This window comes from Carcharhinus amblyrhynchos, chromosome 5, assembly GCF_965287045.1.
Source record: "Carcharhinus amblyrhynchos chromosome 5, sCarAmb.v2.hapA, whole genome shotgun sequence".
Lineage (NCBI taxonomy): Eukaryota > Metazoa > Chordata > Chondrichthyes > Carcharhiniformes > Carcharhinidae > Carcharhinus > Carcharhinus amblyrhynchos.
In genome coordinates, this window is record NC_137328.1 from 104,789,205 (window position 1) to 104,809,159 (window position 19,955).

The following is a 19,955-nucleotide window of genomic DNA, read 5'->3' on the forward strand; positions in this document are numbered from 1 at the left end:
TGGAGTCAAGTCCACAGTCAAGTCAACCATGATCTTATTGAACGGTTGGGCAGGTTTGAAGGATCTAATGGCTGACTTCTGCTCCTTTGTTCTTTGTTCCTATAAGACTGTCTTACAAGCTCAACTAGTTCACTGTCATTATTGAGGGAAGAAAATAAAGCAATCTGGCCTGCATAAGACTTCAGGCCACAGCAACCTATTCTTCAAAATGATCCAGCAAACCACCCACCCAGTTTTAATCAAGGCAGTGGTTCACCAACACTTTCTCAAGGGCATTTAGCTTGGGGTGATAAATGCTGGCCTATTCAACAACACCCACATCACATAACTAAACAACAAATAAAGAAATACAGAGTTAATTGTATGCATGGAAAATCAGTAATAAAATCAGTGAGTTTCCCTGGTTAAATTGTGCTATGTTGATTCAGCCTACTCACACAGTTTAGCTCATGAACTCTTAGTATAGCTTTACCAATTAGCTCATTCATCCAAGTGCAGAAGGGCCCAACTTCTCTATTTGAACAAGGTAGTGAAGCAAAGCTCAAAATGAAAAACAGTTCTGATGAAAGACCATTGACCTGAAAATGCAAACTCTCTTCCACTCCCCACAGATGCTGCCAGAGCAGACTATTTTCAGCATTTTCTGTTCTTATTTACAACCGCCAGAGCGCTCCTGCCCTCTCAAAGAAATGGCCACTATTTATAAGAACTGAATTTGTTTTGTGCTTTCTGGAAAGTTGCCAAAGGTAATCATCAATATCATATAACACAAGGAGCCATTGACAACAACTAACACGTGGGTACAACATAACTCAAGACTATTCTGCTGTATTAGAAGTATTTACCAAATTCTGGACCGTCAGACTGTTCTGTGAAAAATGGAATTGACCAATAAGTAAAACAATTACAGGTTCAAGAGCACCACCAAAACAATCAAATTGAACTGGCTCTTTGGTAAGCACTCCCACGAGTCAGATGGTCATTAGTTCAAACCCTGCTCTAAGACTTCACCAGATTACGTAGGCTGGCATTTAGGATATACGGCATTATTGGAGGTCCAATCTTTCAGCCTTTAAGCCAAGACTCTATGGATATAGTTATGTGGGTTCCAATCAAGACCATCAACTGGTAACTTGGCTGCAGGCAAATGTGGCTGTGAACAAAGGTAATTAATTGGCTCTTTGCAGAATCCCAAGAACATGGGAGGTACTTATATGAATGCAAATTTGTTCTTTTTAAGGGCATCTGATTTGATTCCTTTACACCACATTATGTCCTCACCACATTCTCCAACTTATCAGCTGGATCAGGATACATATGAAAATCAGAATTCAAAGCAGTCATCCAAATTGCTTGAAGCGTACACAGAATACTGGAGATGAACCAAAAGTGAAGCCAATTGATCTTAACAGCAAATCATACTTAAGAAAGCTAACTTCCTATGGCTGTCCTTCATTGAAGTGTATGAAATACATTTTTAATGCACCTATGCAGCTCCAGATCATTGTGAGCAATCACATTTTCTAAAATATTGGCAAAGGCTCTTCAATGACTTACCCACAACCAACAGATTCTGACAGATTTATCAATATTTAATTTGGATGTTAGTTCAGCCAATCTTAACCAACCTCTTTTCTCTTTACTCAGTGCAACAACTTTTGGTTGAGTGATTGGTATCGCAATCAAAGGTGGCCTCAATTCTGCCATCTTCATCTCCTCATCTGATGAAGTGTTTTCAGTATCCTATCAATCCAGAATGAGACAGAAAGCTTGTTGAATGACATTCGGGCCAAAAGGTAATTTCTAAAGCACGCGCAGAACATTTTGCATTTCACTTTATAAAGACTGACTTCAAAAAAAAACAAGACGCAAACTTAAAAACATGTTCCACTGGGAATGAACTAAACGATGGCATATATTAAACGTGTGCATTTTCTCCTCCTCCCCATTTTCTTGGCATCCCTTGGAGCTATTACTCCATACTGGTTAAGATCAGTAGCAATTTCAGATCACCTGGTATGTTGGGAGCTCTGCATCAAGAGGTACATCAATCTACTGACCCCACTTCATCACACGTTACAAATTCAAAGGAAGTTACATGACTTAGGGCAATTTTACGTCTTGGGATCAGCTGATTTATCAGACTAGCTGCTGTTCAAATGATATTCCCCTACACATTCAGTTCTTTGGATTGTGGGATCCAGTTGGCATTGTGGGTTAACCCACAGCACATGGGCTGCAGTGTTTCAAGAATTCGGCTCACCACCATCTAATCAAGGGCAAATAGGGATGGGCAACAAAAGCTGGCCCCCCCTGCGAGGGAGGAGGGGGGTCAATGGTCTAGTATATTAACTGCTCAACTAATACTGCAGAAACTCAGCAGGGGACCTGGTTTTAAATCCCACCATGGTAGATCGTGGAATTTGAATTCAAAAAAATCTGGAATTAAGAATCTACTGATGACCATGAAACCATTGTTGAAAAAACTCATTTCATTCATTAATGTCCTTTAGGGAAGGAAATCTGCCGTCCTTATCCAGTCTGGCCTACATGTGACTCCGGATCCACAGCAAAATGGTTGACTCACCTTGGGCAACTAGGGATGGGTAATAAATGCTGGCTAGTCAGCGATGCCCATGCCCAATGAATTAAAAAAAATTTTAAAAATCTCTGCCGTTCTCCTTGTTCCGAAAGAACAGTTGTTGCCTATCTAATGCAAAATCCCCCTTGACACCAGATAAAATCTTTAATGTGCTTAAACCCTCAACATTTAACCTCACTTTAACTCTCAAAGGCAATGTCTAAATTGTGCATTGATATCAAGTTCTCCAGAATCCCGTAGACAAGTCAAATTTCAAAGCAGTTCACAACAATTAAATTTGAACTTTCAGCCTCAGATTAACAAAATTACAAAAATTTAGTTCAGCTAAAACTGTAGAGTCATACAGCATCTTTGTTCCCAATGTTTCTTAATTTAACTAATTAACTTTCAGATAGTATGCTTAACTACGGTCCTGTCCGTTTACTCATGTGGGCAAAACGTGTCATGTGATATTAGTTAGGAATAGAGAGAAGCTTTTCTTGTTTCCTGGCCAACATTTATTCCACAAACAACTCTACCAAACATAGTAACTGACAGTTTATTATACAAGGGAGTTGATGGACTATTAATCCAGAGACTCAGCTAATGCTCTGGGGGCCCAGGTTCGAATTCCACCACGGCAGATGGTAGAATTTGAATTCAATAAAAAAAAACTGAATTAAAAATCTACTGATGACCATGAAACCATTGTCAATTGTTGGAAAAATCCATCCTGCTCACTACTGTCCTTTAGGGAAGGAAATCTACAGTACATACCTGGTCTGGCCAACGCGTGACTCCAGAATCACAGCAATGTGGTTGATTCTCAACTAGGGGTAGGCAATAAATTCTGGCCAGCCAGTGACGCCCATGTCCCACAAATAAATTTTAAAAAATTGTGGGGCTGTGCTATACACAATTTATAACATTGAATTTTGAAGTGCAGTTAATCATTACCTGTGAAACATCTAAAGGAAAAAAAGCTGCTGTATAAATTAAGGTTCTTCCTTTTACTTAACTGAGAATGTTTAAGCACAGAAATAAAGTTCTATCAAATAAGTATGACTCTGGTGAATTCGTCATTTTTTTTGCTTGCATATCAATTTAACTAAACGTTGATACATGCATTATGTGGAAGATGGTGCATCCTGCTTTCTTAATTATAAACATAATCTAGAACTAAAAATCAATAGGGTTTGTGGTGAAATAATGCACCATAACACTGCTCCTGGCCATTTGTACATTGCAGTTTGTATATTAATTGAGTTGTAAATTTACCACAATTACAGACATTACTCAAGTATCAGCAACAGCACATCAGTTTTATTTAAAGTTTAAAATCCACAGCAAAATGCTGGAAATGCTCAGAAGCAACAAAATCAGACAGCCAAAGTGAGCAAAGGAGACTCAAATATAAAGAGAGAGACTATAGAGGACTATACAAATATTAATTGTGTATCATAGAATCCCTACACTGCAGAGAGGCCATTTGGCCCATCGAGTCTGCACCAACCACAATCCCACCCAATTCCCATAACCCCACATATTCAGCCTGCTAATCCCTGAAAATAGGGTCAATTTAGCATGGCCAATCAACCTAAGCAGCACATCTTTGGACGTGGGATGAAACCAGAGCACCCAGACGAAACCCATGCAGACACGGGGTGAACATGCAAAATCCAAACACACGGTGACCAAGGCCAGAAATGAACCCGGGTCTTTGGCGCTGTAAGGCAGCTGTGTTAACCATTATGCCACCGTGCTGTCAATAACAATTGGGGGTTAATTGCATTTGGACATTAATTGAGGGTTCACCTTTGCTCACATACTTAGAATTAGGGTTCAAGAATGGTTGGGATGCACAGAGCATAATGTGTCTCTGTTCAAAAAGAAAGCTTATAAATGGCTGAGTTGTAATTGTAAATAGCAAAGGAACAAGTTCCAGTATTTACTAAAAGGAAATGAAAATCAGAATACTTGACAATTAACTGACATTAGCACAGTCCTAAAATCATTTTGTCTTTAATTTTCAGAAAATAATTTAGTGACAACACTGTGAACAATGAGATCAACAGTTGCCAATATACCTCAAGCACATCATCTTCATTGGCAGCTGTGCTTATATCTTCAGCATCATCATCCACAACTGCATTTGTTTGGGTGTTTTCCACATTGTCATTCGGGTCTTGCTCCACATCATGCTTTGTGCAATTTTCCACCATATTCAATTCAACATTTTCTGACGTGATGTATTCTACAGCACACTCCGTTACCTAAAAATACAGCATTGATATTTTCCTCATTACTAGGTGCAGGTCTTTAGTGGTTAAGTCAGTTTTATATTTCTTGCAATTTAGAACATTGCAATGCAGAACAGAGTACTTTTATTCAAATGTGTCTTTCACAAAAATTACATGCAAAGAAATAAAAGAACACTATTAGCAAATTAACAGCAGCATTTTGGTACAGGCAGGACATAACTTGTCAGTGCAACTTAAAGTTTCTTTTGAAGCACTATGTAAATTCCTATATATATGTCAATCACACTGAAATGAAATAAAGAAAAAACTTCTATTAACTTCAGGAAAACATATCAATGAAATAATCTAACCAAATTTAGCAAGTTAGAATAAAGAACAAAAAAAAAGTATAGCACAGGAACAGATCCTTTGGCCCTCCAAGCCTGTCCTGATCAGGATGCCCTAACTGAACTTAAAAAAAACTTTTGCCTTTACTTGGTCCATACCCTTTTAGTCCCTTCCTATTCACGTACCCATCCAGATGCCTCTTAAATGTTGCTAGTGTGCCTGCTTCCACCACCACCTCTGGCAGTGCGTTCTAGGCACCCACATCACTCTGCATAAAAAATTTCCCCCACACATCTTCCTTAAATTCTCCCCCTCTCACTCTGAACCCATGTCCCCTTGTAATTGATACTTCCACCCTTGAAAAAAGCCTCTGACTATCCACCCTGTCTATGCCTCTCAATTTTGTAGACATCAGATCTCCCCTCAACCTGTTTATCCAGTGAAAATAATTCTAGGTTATTCAACCTCTCCTCAAAGCCAACACCCTCAAGACAAGGCAACATCCTGGTGAACCTTCTTTGCACTCTCTCCAAAGCTTCCACGCCCTTCTGGTAGTGTGGTTCTACATTTTTTTATTCATTCAGGATGTTGGATATCACTGGCTCAGCCAGCATTTATGGCTTGTTAGACCAATTCCATGGACGTTTAAAGAGTCAACCACATTGCTGGGTCCAGAGTCATATGAAGTCTGGACCTTGTAAGGGTGGCAGATTTCCTTCTCAAAAGGACATGAGTGCTCTAGGTGGGTTTTTTTTTAAAAACAGTCCCCAATAGTTTAATGGTCACCTTTAGACTTTTCAGTTCCAGATACTTATTGAATTCATATTCCACCATCTACATAATGGGATTTGAACCCGGGTCCCCAAGCATTACACCTGGTCCCTGGATTACTAGTCCATTGACAATATTATCTCTTCCCATCCTGATGCCTGTCCCCCCTCACCCCCTTCTCCGCAACCTCCCCATGTTTTTTGAGATAGGTGATAAGCAACAAAAAAAATCCAAATGGAAGGAAATGCATTAGTCCCTTTAAAATAGTTTCTCCTATACATGTAGAAACACATTTTCAATTTGACACTTTCTGCATCCTATCAGCAGTGCCTTGTATGGGCATGTCTTAAACTCCTGCAAATTTTAGCAGCATAGCCCGCTTGATCCCTGGCACCCAGTTCAAAGATACTGTAAGTAAAACATCCATTTGAGGGCTAAAAAAAAAGTAAGGCTGACCATGAATACAAATACAGCACCTTATGGCAATGAAGTGGGTGTGAACCGACTTACAAGCCGATTTTTAGGGCTGAAGAATAGGGTAATCTTACATGCCACCATCCATGGTAATTCATTAGTAAACTGCTGACTAAGCTACAAAGTTATATTTACATTGCAATTTCTAGTGCTGTGATTTAGCATTTCTCACCTCGACACCAGAATTTTTTGTTGTGGCTAATCGGTCATCATTCTGCTTCATTTCAGTTCCAGAATCATCTGACGTTCCATCGTCCTTTAATCTATGCACCACATTTTGTGCAGTTTTAACCATGTTTTTGAGTTCATCAGGATATGGCGTTGGATACCGTTTCAAGTTACCTTCCTGTATGTGAACAAAAAAGGTAATAAAGATTCCACTGAAACCTTAATGGTTTTGCAAGTTAGTCAACAATTTTTCCTGCATTCAGTACACTTCAAACAAATGTATAGATACTTTATCGGCCGACAGTTTCTGTTCTGTACTTAACAACTGGACTATTAATCGGTTAAACCAGGGTCTTAATTGTACGTATCTTAGCTTCTCTGATACTCTGTATAAAAACACAACCAATTGTACAAAAGTTAGTGTCATAAGCCTGATGCACATCAATACTTAGGACTCCAGGACTATTCAAGCTTCTATAATAATTAAAATAAAAAATAGCCCAAGCGAATGCTCGAATGTAATTTTGTTTTAGCTACTGTGGACACCATCAGCTAGTTTATTTAACAAACAATTTAAAAGAAAAGCTTCAACTTTTGACATGGAACAATTATTTCAATATCATAAAAAGTTCAGGCAATGGGGATACAGTATATCATTCATACAGCCAAAGATCAATTCATCACAAGTATTTCTGATAAGTTTTGTCATCTGTTGTAGTGGGATTTCAACGCAGGTCACCAGAGTATTACCTTGGGTCTCTGGATTACTAGTCCATAGACAATATTAGGGCAGCAGTGGTTAGGATTGCTGTCTCACAGCACCAGGGACTCGGAATCAACTCTGACCTTGGGTGACGGTGTGGAATTTGCACGTTCCCCCGTGTCTGTGTGTGTTTTTCTTCCGGATACTCCACTTTCCTCCCACATTCCAAAAGATGCGCAAGTTCAGTGGATTGGCCAAGCTAAATTGCCACCAATGTCCAAAGGTGTGTAGGCTAGGTGGATTGGATTGGTCTGGTCATGGTAAATGCACAGTGTACACAGATGGGAGGGGGGGGGCGGAATCTGGGTAAAGTGCTCTTTCTAGCCACTTGGCTAATTTTGGTTCATACTGTCTCTTTAATTAATAGAAATTAATTTTGCTGAGAAGCTTATTACGTGGTCATTTTCCGTAAGTCCCAGGAGGGACTGTTTCCTGTGACAGAAGTGTCATAACCAAAGAAAGGTTACAGATTGTAAAGGTGATTAGTAAAAGAGCCAGGTACAACACGAGGATTTATTTTGCACACACACCCAGTCAGTTGCTGGGATCTGGAACGCACTGAAGATGCTGTTATTCAACCAACACTGAAAAGATGCACTTCAAAAATAGGCAGTTCTCAAAGTAGACAAGTCCAGATGGGATGCTCCATAACTTACTGAAGGAAGCAGGAATGAGAATTACAGCAGCTCTGGCTACAATCTCTCAGTCCACCTTGAATATGGGTGGTTCCAGAGGACTGGGGCATTGGCGATGTTCTACTGTCCATTTAATAAAAGGGGACAGATAAACCCAACCACCTCAGACGAGACAGCCCATTGCCAGTGAAAGAGAAATTCTAAGACACAATGGCCAGGACAAAATTAATTTTCATTTTCAAAATGCCAATCACCACAAATTTGTTAAGGACAAATCTTGTTTGTCTGACTTAGAGTTATTTGATGAAATAATTAAAAGTGTTGATGAGGGTAGCGCAGTTGATATTGTCTACATGGACTTTAAAAGGTGTTTAACAAATTACCACATAACAGACTTCTCAGCAAAATTAAGTCCCATGCATTAAAGACACAGTAACAGCAAAATTGACCAAGTGGCAGATGATTCAAGACCAAGAAATGTAGTTAACAATAAGGACAGCAAAGGAGAATTTTGAAGGGGCTGCTGGAACTGGGAGATCAGAGGCCGCATAAATACAATTTTCTGAACATGGCCTGTCAAGTTGATAAGACAATTAAAAGAAACATGTTGGATCTTTGGTTTAGGTAATAGAGGAATACTGACAAATAAGGATGTTAGTCTAAACCTTTATAAGATAATGATTGGGCCTCAGCTACAGTAATGAGTTCAATTCTGGCCAAACTTTTTGGATTTAATTGGATTTGTCATATGTATTGGTACACAGTGGAAAGTATTGTTTCGTGCGCACTTACGGACAAAGTATACTGTTCATAGAGTACATTGGGGACAAGGAAAGGAGGGTAGAGAATGTAAACTTGATGAAGGCTGACAAGATACAGAAAAGATTTGCTAGAATGGCACCTGGATAAGTGACTTCAGTGATGTGGAGAGACTGGAGAGGCTCAGGCTGTTCTCCTTACAGCAAGGGCAGTGGGGAGATTAGACAGATGCATTTAATACTGTGAATGGTTTTTATTAGAGTAAATAAAGGAGGAACTGTTTCTAATGACATACGTCATAACCAGAAAGAGGACACAGATTTAAGATCAGCAAAAGAACCAGGTACAACATGAGAATTTCTTTTATATATAGCCAGCAAGTTGCTGTAACCTGAAATGCACTACCTGGAAGTATGGTGGAAGCAGATTCAATTTGTAGCAAATTGGAGAAATAATTTACTGGAACAAAAACACAGGGCCATGAAGAATCAACAAGAAGTGGGATTAAACGGGTAGCTCTACCAAACAGCAAGCACAATATATCTTTCTGTGCTTCCAGGGCAATGGGCAAAAGGAAGGGAGGTGGGATTAATTGGGCAGTGGGATAACTATTCTCCTCCTGCTCTGTATCATTCTATGCATATTTTGAACAGATCTGGTAATGTATCTGATCACTGTTCATGGGAACTTGGCCGCCATTATCTGCAAGTTACAACATTTTAGAAATACACAATTGGCTGTATGGCAGTGTAGGACATTTGGTGGTTTCCTTCTCTGAACTCGCCTTTTAGAAATTTTACTTCATGCTATTATTAGTCAGCCTTTATCCAGACTAACATAATTGAAGCCCTTAATTAACTTGCATTCTTCTAAAAGATTGCTTATCTGCTGCCTCTCTTCAAAGTTACTGAAGCCCGCTTTTCCTCATAATTCAATTATTTGCAATCCCATAGATGCAACATGCCTATATCTCAACTATTCTCCTTAACGTCTTGGTAACCATGTACAGATGTCAAAAGAGCAAATATTGAAAGTGCAGTCTAAGAACTGCACAGTTTTTGTTTGCTTGCATTCCGAAACTCTCAACGGAACAATGGTTGATTTCTGTACAAGGCTCGCTTGAGAAGGAAGTAGGTATTAAAGTATAACCAAGACTTCATGTAACCAGAGATACGGATGAAAAGCAATTTAAAATAAAGATCAGGCTTGGCAGTTGGAGAATTAATAACTAGGACTACATTCAGATAAAATTAGCAGTGTCTCCAACGTTTTTGCTTTACAAAATATTCTATGGTAAACACCATTTTAAATAATCTGACTTTTCCCACAAAGCACTAGGAAAAAATGCAAATAGTGTAAACATTTACCAGTACACTGGCAGTCAAATGTTACCTATAGGGGAAATAAAGGATCTCTTTCCAAATTAATGGTTTCTACATAAATCCTGTCCCAGGCATCAGGCTGTTTTTTCAAATAGTTATTTCTAAAGCATAACAGCGGGGTATGTAAAGTACAAAGCTTTGACAGTATTCCTGTCATGGAGTTGTTACAACAATAAAGGTGTCCACACGGTGATGCTATAGTTCTTGCAGGCGACGACTCCATATCACACATCAGGCAATTGATGAGTCACTGAGTAGAAAGTGAATATTGTGCAAAATAGGAAACTGTTCACCCATCAGTTAAAAGTTATTACTTACTTGTCAGACTCTTGGACAAACGTATTCCAATGAAGTTTTAATTGCAATAAAGATTAACTTTCTACATTCAATATTTCTACTATTTCATTTGAAACCATGCTTAGCCACAACTGAGCGTTTACCAACTAACATGAAATTAGGCCCTAGGTTATCATGCAAGCTCCATAAAATCATACAAATCACAGTCTGTGCCTCCAGTGTTGCTTGGACTGAAAGCTTTGAGGACTTCCCTATTATTTATCATTTTTAAGAAATAAATTTTACAATAACAGTATTACTTTTCAGCACTTCAATTCTTAGTTAAGAAAATAAAATCTTATTACCTAATCAGCAATCTCAAATGCTTTGCATTTAAGGAGTTAATAAATGTTAATTGTAATGTGAGTGATTTAAGGTATGCTATTATATCCAGTTCCTTCTCCACCTACCCACCACCACCCTGCCAATTACAATGGGAAGCCTGAAAAAAAAGTCTGTTTCTCACGACAGGAGGCATTTCGCCACATCTTTCACTCCATTGTATCATGCCTCCAAGGGCTCCACTATATGACAGCGTACTATTGCTTAACATATTTTTCCATATTATTTAAATGTCATCGATGGAAAAACTCACTTTTTAAAATATTTCACACAATGAGATGGTAATTTTAAATGGGACCAAAGTAATTATTTAACTTTGATGCATTAGTACGCATGCCTGAAGGTTTGTGACTGGTAATTAATTCAAGTTGGTGCTGAACTTTGCAATCAATATACACATTTCAGTGCAGCAAAATATTTGCAGAGCACCTGGGACGTGGCATTGCAAAGTACTTTATACGAGTAGTTTGCCATCCAGTGGCTCTTGTAACCAAATGCAGCAACAATTCTCCACCACCCAAATCCCATGGGAACATGGAATCGACATGACGGCACAATGGTTAGCACTGCTGCCTCATAGCGCCAAGGACCCAGATTCAATTCCAGCCTTGGGCGATTGTGTGGGGCTTGCAAATTCTCTCCGTACCTGCAAGGGATCTCTTTGGGTGCTCTAGTTTCATCTCAGTCTAAAGATGTGCACTTGTGCATGGATTGGCCATGCTGAATTGCACCTTGTTAGTGCAGACTTGAGGGGCCAAATGGCCTCCTTCTGCACTGTAGGGATTCTATGGTACATAAAAGTGGTTTCAGTGGGGGCAGGACAGTACCACAGTGTGGTTCTTCCAACACTCCAAAGATGTGGGGGTCAGGTTAATTGGCCATGCCAAATTGTTTCTTAGTGTCAGGATTGTGTCTTAGTGGCAGGATAAATATGTGGGGTTAAGGGAATAGGGCCTGGGTGGGATTGTTGTTGGTGCAGGTTCATGGGCCGAATGGCCTACTTCTACCCTGTGGGGATTCTATGAACAATGACCATTCTGTTTTCATGTAGTTTTGGTTGCTTAGGGGAAATTCCCTGTACTTTAAAGTATGGCATGAACTACTTAACATTCTCAATTTGATATCCATTTGAACATAAAACAGACAGAGACTATCATATTTTCTTATAGAATCCCATTCAGCCCATTGAATCTGCAGTGACAACAATCTCACCCAGGCTCTATCCCCGTAACCCCACTTATTTACCCTGCTAATCACCCTGACACTAAGGGGCAATTGAGCATAGCCAATCAACTGAACCCAGTTGGACTGTGGAGGAAACAGGAGCCCCCGGAAGGAACCCATGCAGGCACAAGAGAATGAGCAAACTCCACAGAGACAGTGATCCAAGCCGGGGAATTGAACCCAGGGTACCTGGCGCTGTGAGGCAGCAGTGCTAACCACTGTGCCACCCAAAAAATTTAAGTGTCAGTGTCATTTTAGCGTTTCAGCTATGACACTGCAGTGCTCCCTCAGCACTGCACTTAAGTGTAGGTAATACATTCACTCTGACTTTAGACCCAAATCCTGAATCTTCCGGTCAAAATGAAAAAGTTAACATTTGAACACCCAAAGTTACATCTAATGACTTCAAAGTGCCATCAATTTGATGATTTGTTTAACTCACCCGTGGTGGTGCCTCTCTTTCATCTTTGTCCTCATCACATTCAAAAGCCACTTGAGCACGCTGCTTCCTTTGTTCCTCCCATAGCGAAGGGTTGAAACTTTCATTGTCCGAGATAAACAACACTAATGAAGCAACAGAATATAGTTTCCTATTAGAACTCTTTGGAGCAGGCTATATATTTTTGTTGGAAGACCTAATTATCAGTTTAAACAAAGGGCGCACATTCAACAAAGCAAGAAACAGGAGTCGACCATATGCCAGTCAAGGCTGTTCTGCCATTCAATACAATCATGGATGTTCTTGAGCTTCAATTCAAGTTTCACTCCTGCTCCCCATATCCCTCAGTTCCTTGAGATGCCAAAAATTCTACCCTCAGAAGCAGAGAATCCCAAAGTTTCACAACATTTACATAAACTGGTTTCTCCCCATCTCAGTCCTACATGATCAGCTCCTTTTCCTGAGACTGCGCTCCCATATTTTAGACCACACAGCCAGCAGGAACAATCTCTCAGCGTTAACCTGATCAAGCACTTTCAGAATTCTGCAGACTTAAATGAATTCACCACTCATTCTTCTACATTATACTCACCCGCCATCTTGTTGCCTTCTCACTTAACCTGTCAAAATCTCTTTGCAACCATTGCGTCCTCTCCATAGCTTACTTTTCTATCTAGTTTATTAATAGCAAACTTTAGTACATTAATCTCTATCTCTTCTTTTAAGTCATTAGCATAGAAATGCTATTTACAATCTATGTTAATGACTTAGAAGAAGAGATAGATTGTAAATAACGTTTCTATCTCTAAGTCATTAACATAGATTGTAAATAGCATTGAGCTAAACCGTTATAATACTTTTAAATGGGAAGCAGAGCTCAATTGTTGCTGCTCATCTTTGTTTCTCAGTTGACACTTCAAATCTGCAAAATGAATTTTATACAAACCCGAGCCCCTGTCAAAAAGAATAGTTGATTTAAGTACAATCAAATTAGCACTAATTGACTGTCACCCAAATTGTGCTGCAGGAGCTGTTGTGACAATGCAACATTTTTCTATAGAAGACTGTAGAGATGGTTTTCATGGAGATACTTATTTCTGCATCAAGTGCCTTTGGGACTTTAACATGCTTTTCAGAAGTGAAAAGCATTAGTCAAACAGTCCTGGTGCTTGGCGGGAGGTATGAAAAAGCTCTCTCCGCAACATGACATGTAACCCCACATAATATTTTAACAACTGCAGTGGATTAATACATTACTTTTCAGTTCTACCATCAGAGTTTCTTTACTGACTACAAACTTCATACGAAATGAGTTTGAACAGCGTTAATAGGTGTGCAAAACAAAATGCCATTTTATTATTTAAAGTTCTCTTGCAGTCAGGGCAAGGAATGTTGGTGAAGATCTAAGAAATCTTTTCCATTCCATGCACTGAATTTTTTTTTAAACATCATGCCAGGTATAGCAACAGTCAAGTCTGAGAAGAAAAAAGCTTACTGTGTAACTCAATAGACCAACATGTCTCCAGGGTCCAATTCAAAAGAAATTCTAAGTTAAGTCACAAGACACAAAGATGGCTGATGTGAATAATGGAAGTGTTACACTTCTTGTGTGGTTCTCTTTCAAGAATAATTGGAACAGAATAAGCAAATTTTTATTTTGTAATTAATTGATGGGTGCCTGGAACTCGCTGCCGGGTGAAGTAGTGGAAGCAGATACGATAGCGACTTTTAAGGGGTGTCTGAACAAATACATGAATAGGATGGGAATAGAGGGATTTGGTCCCCGGAAGGGTAGGAGATTTTCGTTAAGTCGGGCAGCATGGTCGGTGCAGGCTTGGAGAGCTGAAGGGCCTGTTCCCGTCCTGTAATTTTCTCTGTTCTTCTTCAGAATTTTAGTCAATAATAATAAAGCATTATTAGAACTTTGGTGAAAATATGGTCTTGTAAATCATAAGAACCCGAGTCATATATGGCAGAGGAGGAGGCATTCAGCCCATTGACTGCATGATAGCTCACAGTGGAGCAATCCAGTCTGTCCAATTCCTCCACTCTATCCCTGCAGCTCTGCAAGTTTACTTCCTTCCAGTTCTCATGCAATTTCCTTGTGAAATCATTAATTGTTTCTGCTTCTACCAGCCTCATGGTTAGTGGATTCCAGGGCATTACTCCTCACATACATCCTGCATTTCTTGTCCAAAATCTTAAATTGAGTCCCCTCATTCTTGTACCATCAGCTAATGAGAAGAGCTTTTCTTTGTCTATATGAACCATGTCTGTTATCATCTTGTGCACCTCTCAAACCTCCTTTCAATTGCTTTTACTCCAAAAATATCCCCATCTATCTAAACTAACCTTGTGACCAAATCCCCTCATTATTCCTGGAACCCCTCTGACCCCTTTCAAGGACTGTCCCATTTTTCTCAGGTGTGGTGACCAATATTGGATACAACACTCTCCCTGGAGGGGCTAACCCGGGTTTATACAACTTCAGCATAACTTCCCTGCTTTTGTACTCAGTGCCTCTATGCGTGAAGCCCAAGATCCCATTCTTTGCTAACATCTCTCTCAACATGTTCTGTCATCTTCAAAAATCGATGCACATGCACCCCCAAGCCCCAGTACTCTGCGTTCTTTAGAATCATGCCATTAAATGTATATCATCTCTCCCTATCCCCCCTGGCAAAATGAATCACTGAAATGTATGGCACAGGAAGCTTTTCAATCCATCTTGTACGTACTCATCACTCTCTGCATTCTGGATCTAATGTCCAAAATCTAGTTGATATGGCAACTTGGGGAATAAATTCATTGGTTTGTGTGGGTTTCCCAATGGCTCAGTAACTCAGTTAGGTAGGTGAACTTTTAAGAGTCATTCCATTCTAGGTTCCATTCTGCATTGATTTACTTAAGCTCAACATGGTGATAGTTGAAACTGAATCAAGGGGATGTTCAGGGCAAAATGAAAACAAATTTAACACTAGGCCTCAACTGGAATATTGCTTTCAACTATGTGTATCGCACATTCGGAAGGATATCAAGGCCTAAAAGAGTGTAGAGGAGATGTACTAAATATTATCTGGCATGAGTAAAACTTATGATAATATGGTACAGATGGATTGAGTCAGACATGGACCATGTAAAAGATCATGTGTAAATTGTCCACCCAATATTTCTGTAAGGGCTGTAAGGGCGAGAAACAATTTAAAATTTGATTTAGAAGCAGCAGTCTGAAACAGGACTTGAATCTGTGACACTGACACAGAGTTTGTAACAATGACCAAAATTTTTACTGAAACTTACCATCTTCTGTCCTCGGTTGCTGAGGGAACATATAGTTTGTGAGCACTTGCTTCTGTGTATCTGGATCCTTTTCTTTCTGAAGAGGAATAAGCGGTTTGGACTGCAAAAGTAATGCTAAGTGTTAGTTATTTTGTCCATTTCCTCTCCAGTCTCCCTCTTGTGAAGACAATATACAATTCAACATTGCGTGGTCAACATCTCTCCCTGGATACTTTGCACACTTGCCACAGAACTAAACGAGCTGGCTACTTGCTTTCAGGGGGCCATTATAGTTAAGCTCTCATATCTTCTTATCTGGCAGCCAAGTGCTCACTTTGAGAAGTACTTTCTAAATCACAATCTGAAAAAGGAACCCTGGTCAACTTCTCTTTTCTCTCAGACTCTAAAGTAAGTTACATTTAATTAATGATTTAAACATATTTGCATTCACAGATGATGATATAGATATTCCAAATGAAGGGAATACTAAAGTAGTTACAGCAGGAATAACAAATAAGAAATAGAATCACAGAATGCCTACAGTGCTGAAGAGGTCATCCAGCCCATCAAATCTGCACTGGCTTTCTGACAGAGTATCTTATCCAGGCCCTCTTCCCTGTCCTACCCATGTAACCTCACACATTTATCATGGCTAATTATCTAATCTACACATCTTGGGATGCTAAGGGACAACTTAGCATGGTCAATCCACCTGCTCTGCACATCTTTGGATTGTGGGATGTGTTAAAATAAAACAGCGTAAGAAAGACAGCATCAGGGCAATTTAAATATTAAGGCACAAAGTACGAGAAATAAATGGAGTGAATCAGAGGCTCAAATACAGCCTTACAGTGCATGACATAGTGGCCATTGTTGAGAAATGTCTGAAAGCTGGGCATGAATAGGAGTTGACAACTGCATTCCAGGCTATAAAATCTTTGGAGAAGATAGGAAACTGGAAGAGGAGGTGCAACATTATTAATTAGGTACACTGTTACAATATTAGTTAGTGAGGACATGGGTAAGGAAAAACAATTTACTGGTTAGAATTGAAGAATGAGAGAGGACTTTGACCTGTAATGGGAGGTGTCACCAGATAGTGACAATGAAGCAGTAGAATGCAATAATGCAGAGATTAAAGTGACTTGCTGCAAACGCAAGTTTTAATCAGAGACTTTAATTTTCATATAAGTTGCAAACAACAAAATAGCACAAGTGAGAATGGCAATTTGAGTAAATACGAGGTAGAGCAACTAGAAACCTAGAACTGGCAAGTGGGTACATCACACAAGATTCATTACTGAGCAATGAGCCAGTTGTAGATCATAATCTAACAGTAGGGGAACATTTGTCAAACCATAATCATCACATAATCAAATTGAGTGCCAAATCCGAAAGGGAGAAATCTAACACAATTATTAAGATTCTAGATTTTGGTACAACAAATGTTAACCAGATGACAAAGAGGCTGACAACAGCAAAATTGTCAAAATTCTTATTGGATAAACTACAGATGAATAATGAGAAGTTTTCAAGAAAGAACATAACTTAAATACAGGGTCAGCATATACAATTAACAGCAAGAATTCCAACTACCAAATGAAACACCCACGACCGACAAAAGATATTAAAGATAATAAAGTTAAAGGAAAGAGCATATTAAAGTGCAAAGAGTAGTGTATACACAGGGGATTGTCAGTGGTGTTAAAAGGAGGCAAAGAAGTTTGTAAGTCTGTCAGGAAGTGAGAATGAAAAGAAACTTGAGTGAAGTATCAAGATGACGTCAAAAGGATTTTAAATTTAAATTCAAAGATAAAGGGTTATCAAGGGGACCTTTTAAAAAGCAGGAATGAGCAATTGCTAACAGAAATAAAGAATAGCTTAATAACACTGTGCAGGATTTACCACACAACCTGCCATGTGGTGATGGGAGGTGGCCCACCACTGGACAGCAGAGGGATCTTCTGGTTTTGCCATTACCAATGGGGTTTCCCATTGAACACACTGCTCGCAACGTGAAACCCACGGCAATGGTGTGCCATCAGTGGGACCAGAAGATCTCACTGGTATGAATGGCTGGAAAGTTCTGGCCTGTGTGTCAATCACCACAGCGGAACAAGGTAAGTATACCTGACATTCCTGGGAGAAGCATAATGAATCTAGGACAGGAACTCAAAGTTAACGTTAACAATAAAATGATTGAAAAAACAATGCCATCAAACACGAACTCCCCAGGGCCTGTCATGTTCCCACTAAGCTACGTGAACTCCCAGCAATAAGCAATGTGCTGTGGAAGACACAAACAGGCTATATACAAGCAGCAGTTCCTTTGAGATTGTCCTTGCTCAGCATCTTAAAAGGACCATACAATGCAATAAGCTGGCATAAGAAGCACATTTAATGAACACAACTGAAATTATATTTTTGAGAAAATACCCCAGTAGTGAAGTAGTGGACAAGGGAATAATCTTTGGATGCAGCTTATAGGAACTTCCATAGAGTTTCCTGCAAGATTTCACGTAAGAGACTGTTAGCTAAACTTCAGCCTATGGAATTGAAGATGAATATTGATTTGATTCAGAGATTGATTAGGTGGTGGTTAGGCGGTAAAGGAAGGAGATAGCAGAGATGATTGGTGTGCGCTCAAATCGGAAGATAGGAGGAGTAATGGTGTTCCACAACAGATGGCTTGCTGGAGCCCCCATTATTCACTATAATTATTAATAACTTAGATAAGATAACACAGTCATAAATCCAGGCTTGTTGATGCCACAAAGATTGATGCCATAGTACGTAGGCAGGAGCATGAATTTAAAAAAGGGACACTGATAGATTAACAGTCAGTAAAACAGATGGATTTCAAAGGATAGATCAGAACACTTTCTGAATGGTGAGAAACTGGGAAAAGTGGAGCTTCAAAGAGAGGCAGGGGGACACATACACATGTCACAAAAATATAGCGGTCAGGTACAAAAATGAGATCAGAAGTCCATATTTAGAGGGTGCAATTATAGCTACACAAAGCCCTGTTTAAATAACATTCAGAGCATTGTATAGAATTCTGAACACCTGAGAAAGGGTACGTTGACCTTGGAAGGAGAGTGGCAAATTCACCATTGGTTAAATTATAAACTAGGCTCTGTCACCTCGAATACAGAAAATAATGATTTAGTTTAATTGTTTTGGGGTTTTTGCGAGGACTTAGTAAGATAGATAACTTTTGGGGTAATCTAGGGCAAGAGTGGTCATTGTCGTAAAATCAAAACCAGGTCACTGGGCAGAGAAGTTAGAAAGCACTCTTTCAAATGTTAAACTCTCTGCCATCACTAAGAATTTTAAATCCAAGATTGATAGACTATTGCTAGCGAAAGGAATTAAGAGCTTGGAATCAAGTCAGACAAATGGAGTTACAATACAAACTGGCCATTATCTTGCTGAATTTTGGGACAGGCTCAAAGGACTGAATGGTTGCGAAAACGTTAGTCAGCATCTTGATAGCTTAAACAGCAAATATCACCACCATATGACAATGATTTTTCACATGACATCTCAAAGAGTGTTGAAAAATTTGGCAGATGGAATTTAACATGTGAGGTTATCCATTTTGTTCAGAGGAATAAAAAGTCAACTTATCACCATGGAAAGAAACTTTAAAATGTTCCAGTGCAGAGGGGTTTGGGTGTCCTCATGTACGAATCGCAGAAAGTTAGTACACAGGTGCAGCAGATAATAAGGAAGGCAAATGGAATTGCCAGAAATTCCCACATCAGATAAACGTATAATAAGAGTAATCGGGGCATTTTAACCTTCAATAAGGTGTTAAATCGTGCAATACACTTATGCAATTTTAAACTTGGAAAAGTCATTGCTGAGGTTGCTCTCACCATGCTTGGAGAAACTAGGGTCAATATTGACATTTGAAATATTAAAAATATAAGAGATCGAGCGAATGGTAGGGTCTCAAACTTTCTTACAAGAATGACCAGTAGCTTGGACCCACAATTCAATCAAATGTCATCAAAGTCAAAAAGTCAAAATCATATCAAAATTGAAACAATCATGTTGTTATCCCCTGTAGAAAAAGTCCGTAAGTGTTATCTACAGGGAAATTGACCGGCATTTTACTTTCAAGTATATTATCCACAATTCGATCAGAGAACTGCTACCAATAGCAACATGCAAGAATCTGTTCCATTTTTCCATCAAGGGATTTG

General features: G+C 39.3%; 1 protein-coding gene across 2 annotated transcripts in view; it reads right to left on the bottom strand.

The window, feature by feature from the left end:
- Positions 1–19,955, bottom strand: part of erbin (erbb2 interacting protein) — a 242,877-nt gene that overhangs the window by 33,680 nt on the left and 189,242 nt on the right. For both annotated transcript variants that reach the window (XM_080189380.1, XM_080189379.1), the window contains exons 14-18: positions 15,763–15,862; positions 12,466–12,587; positions 6,587–6,760; positions 4,669–4,854; positions 1,629–1,743 (exon numbers count right to left, since the gene is read on the bottom strand). In XM_080189380.1, the coding sequence (XP_080045506.1) occupies positions 1,629–1,743; positions 4,669–4,854; positions 6,587–6,760; positions 12,466–12,587; positions 15,763–15,862 (697 nt within the window). The remainder of the gene's footprint in view (positions 1–1,628; positions 1,744–4,668; positions 4,855–6,586; positions 6,761–12,465; positions 12,588–15,762; positions 15,863–19,955) is intronic.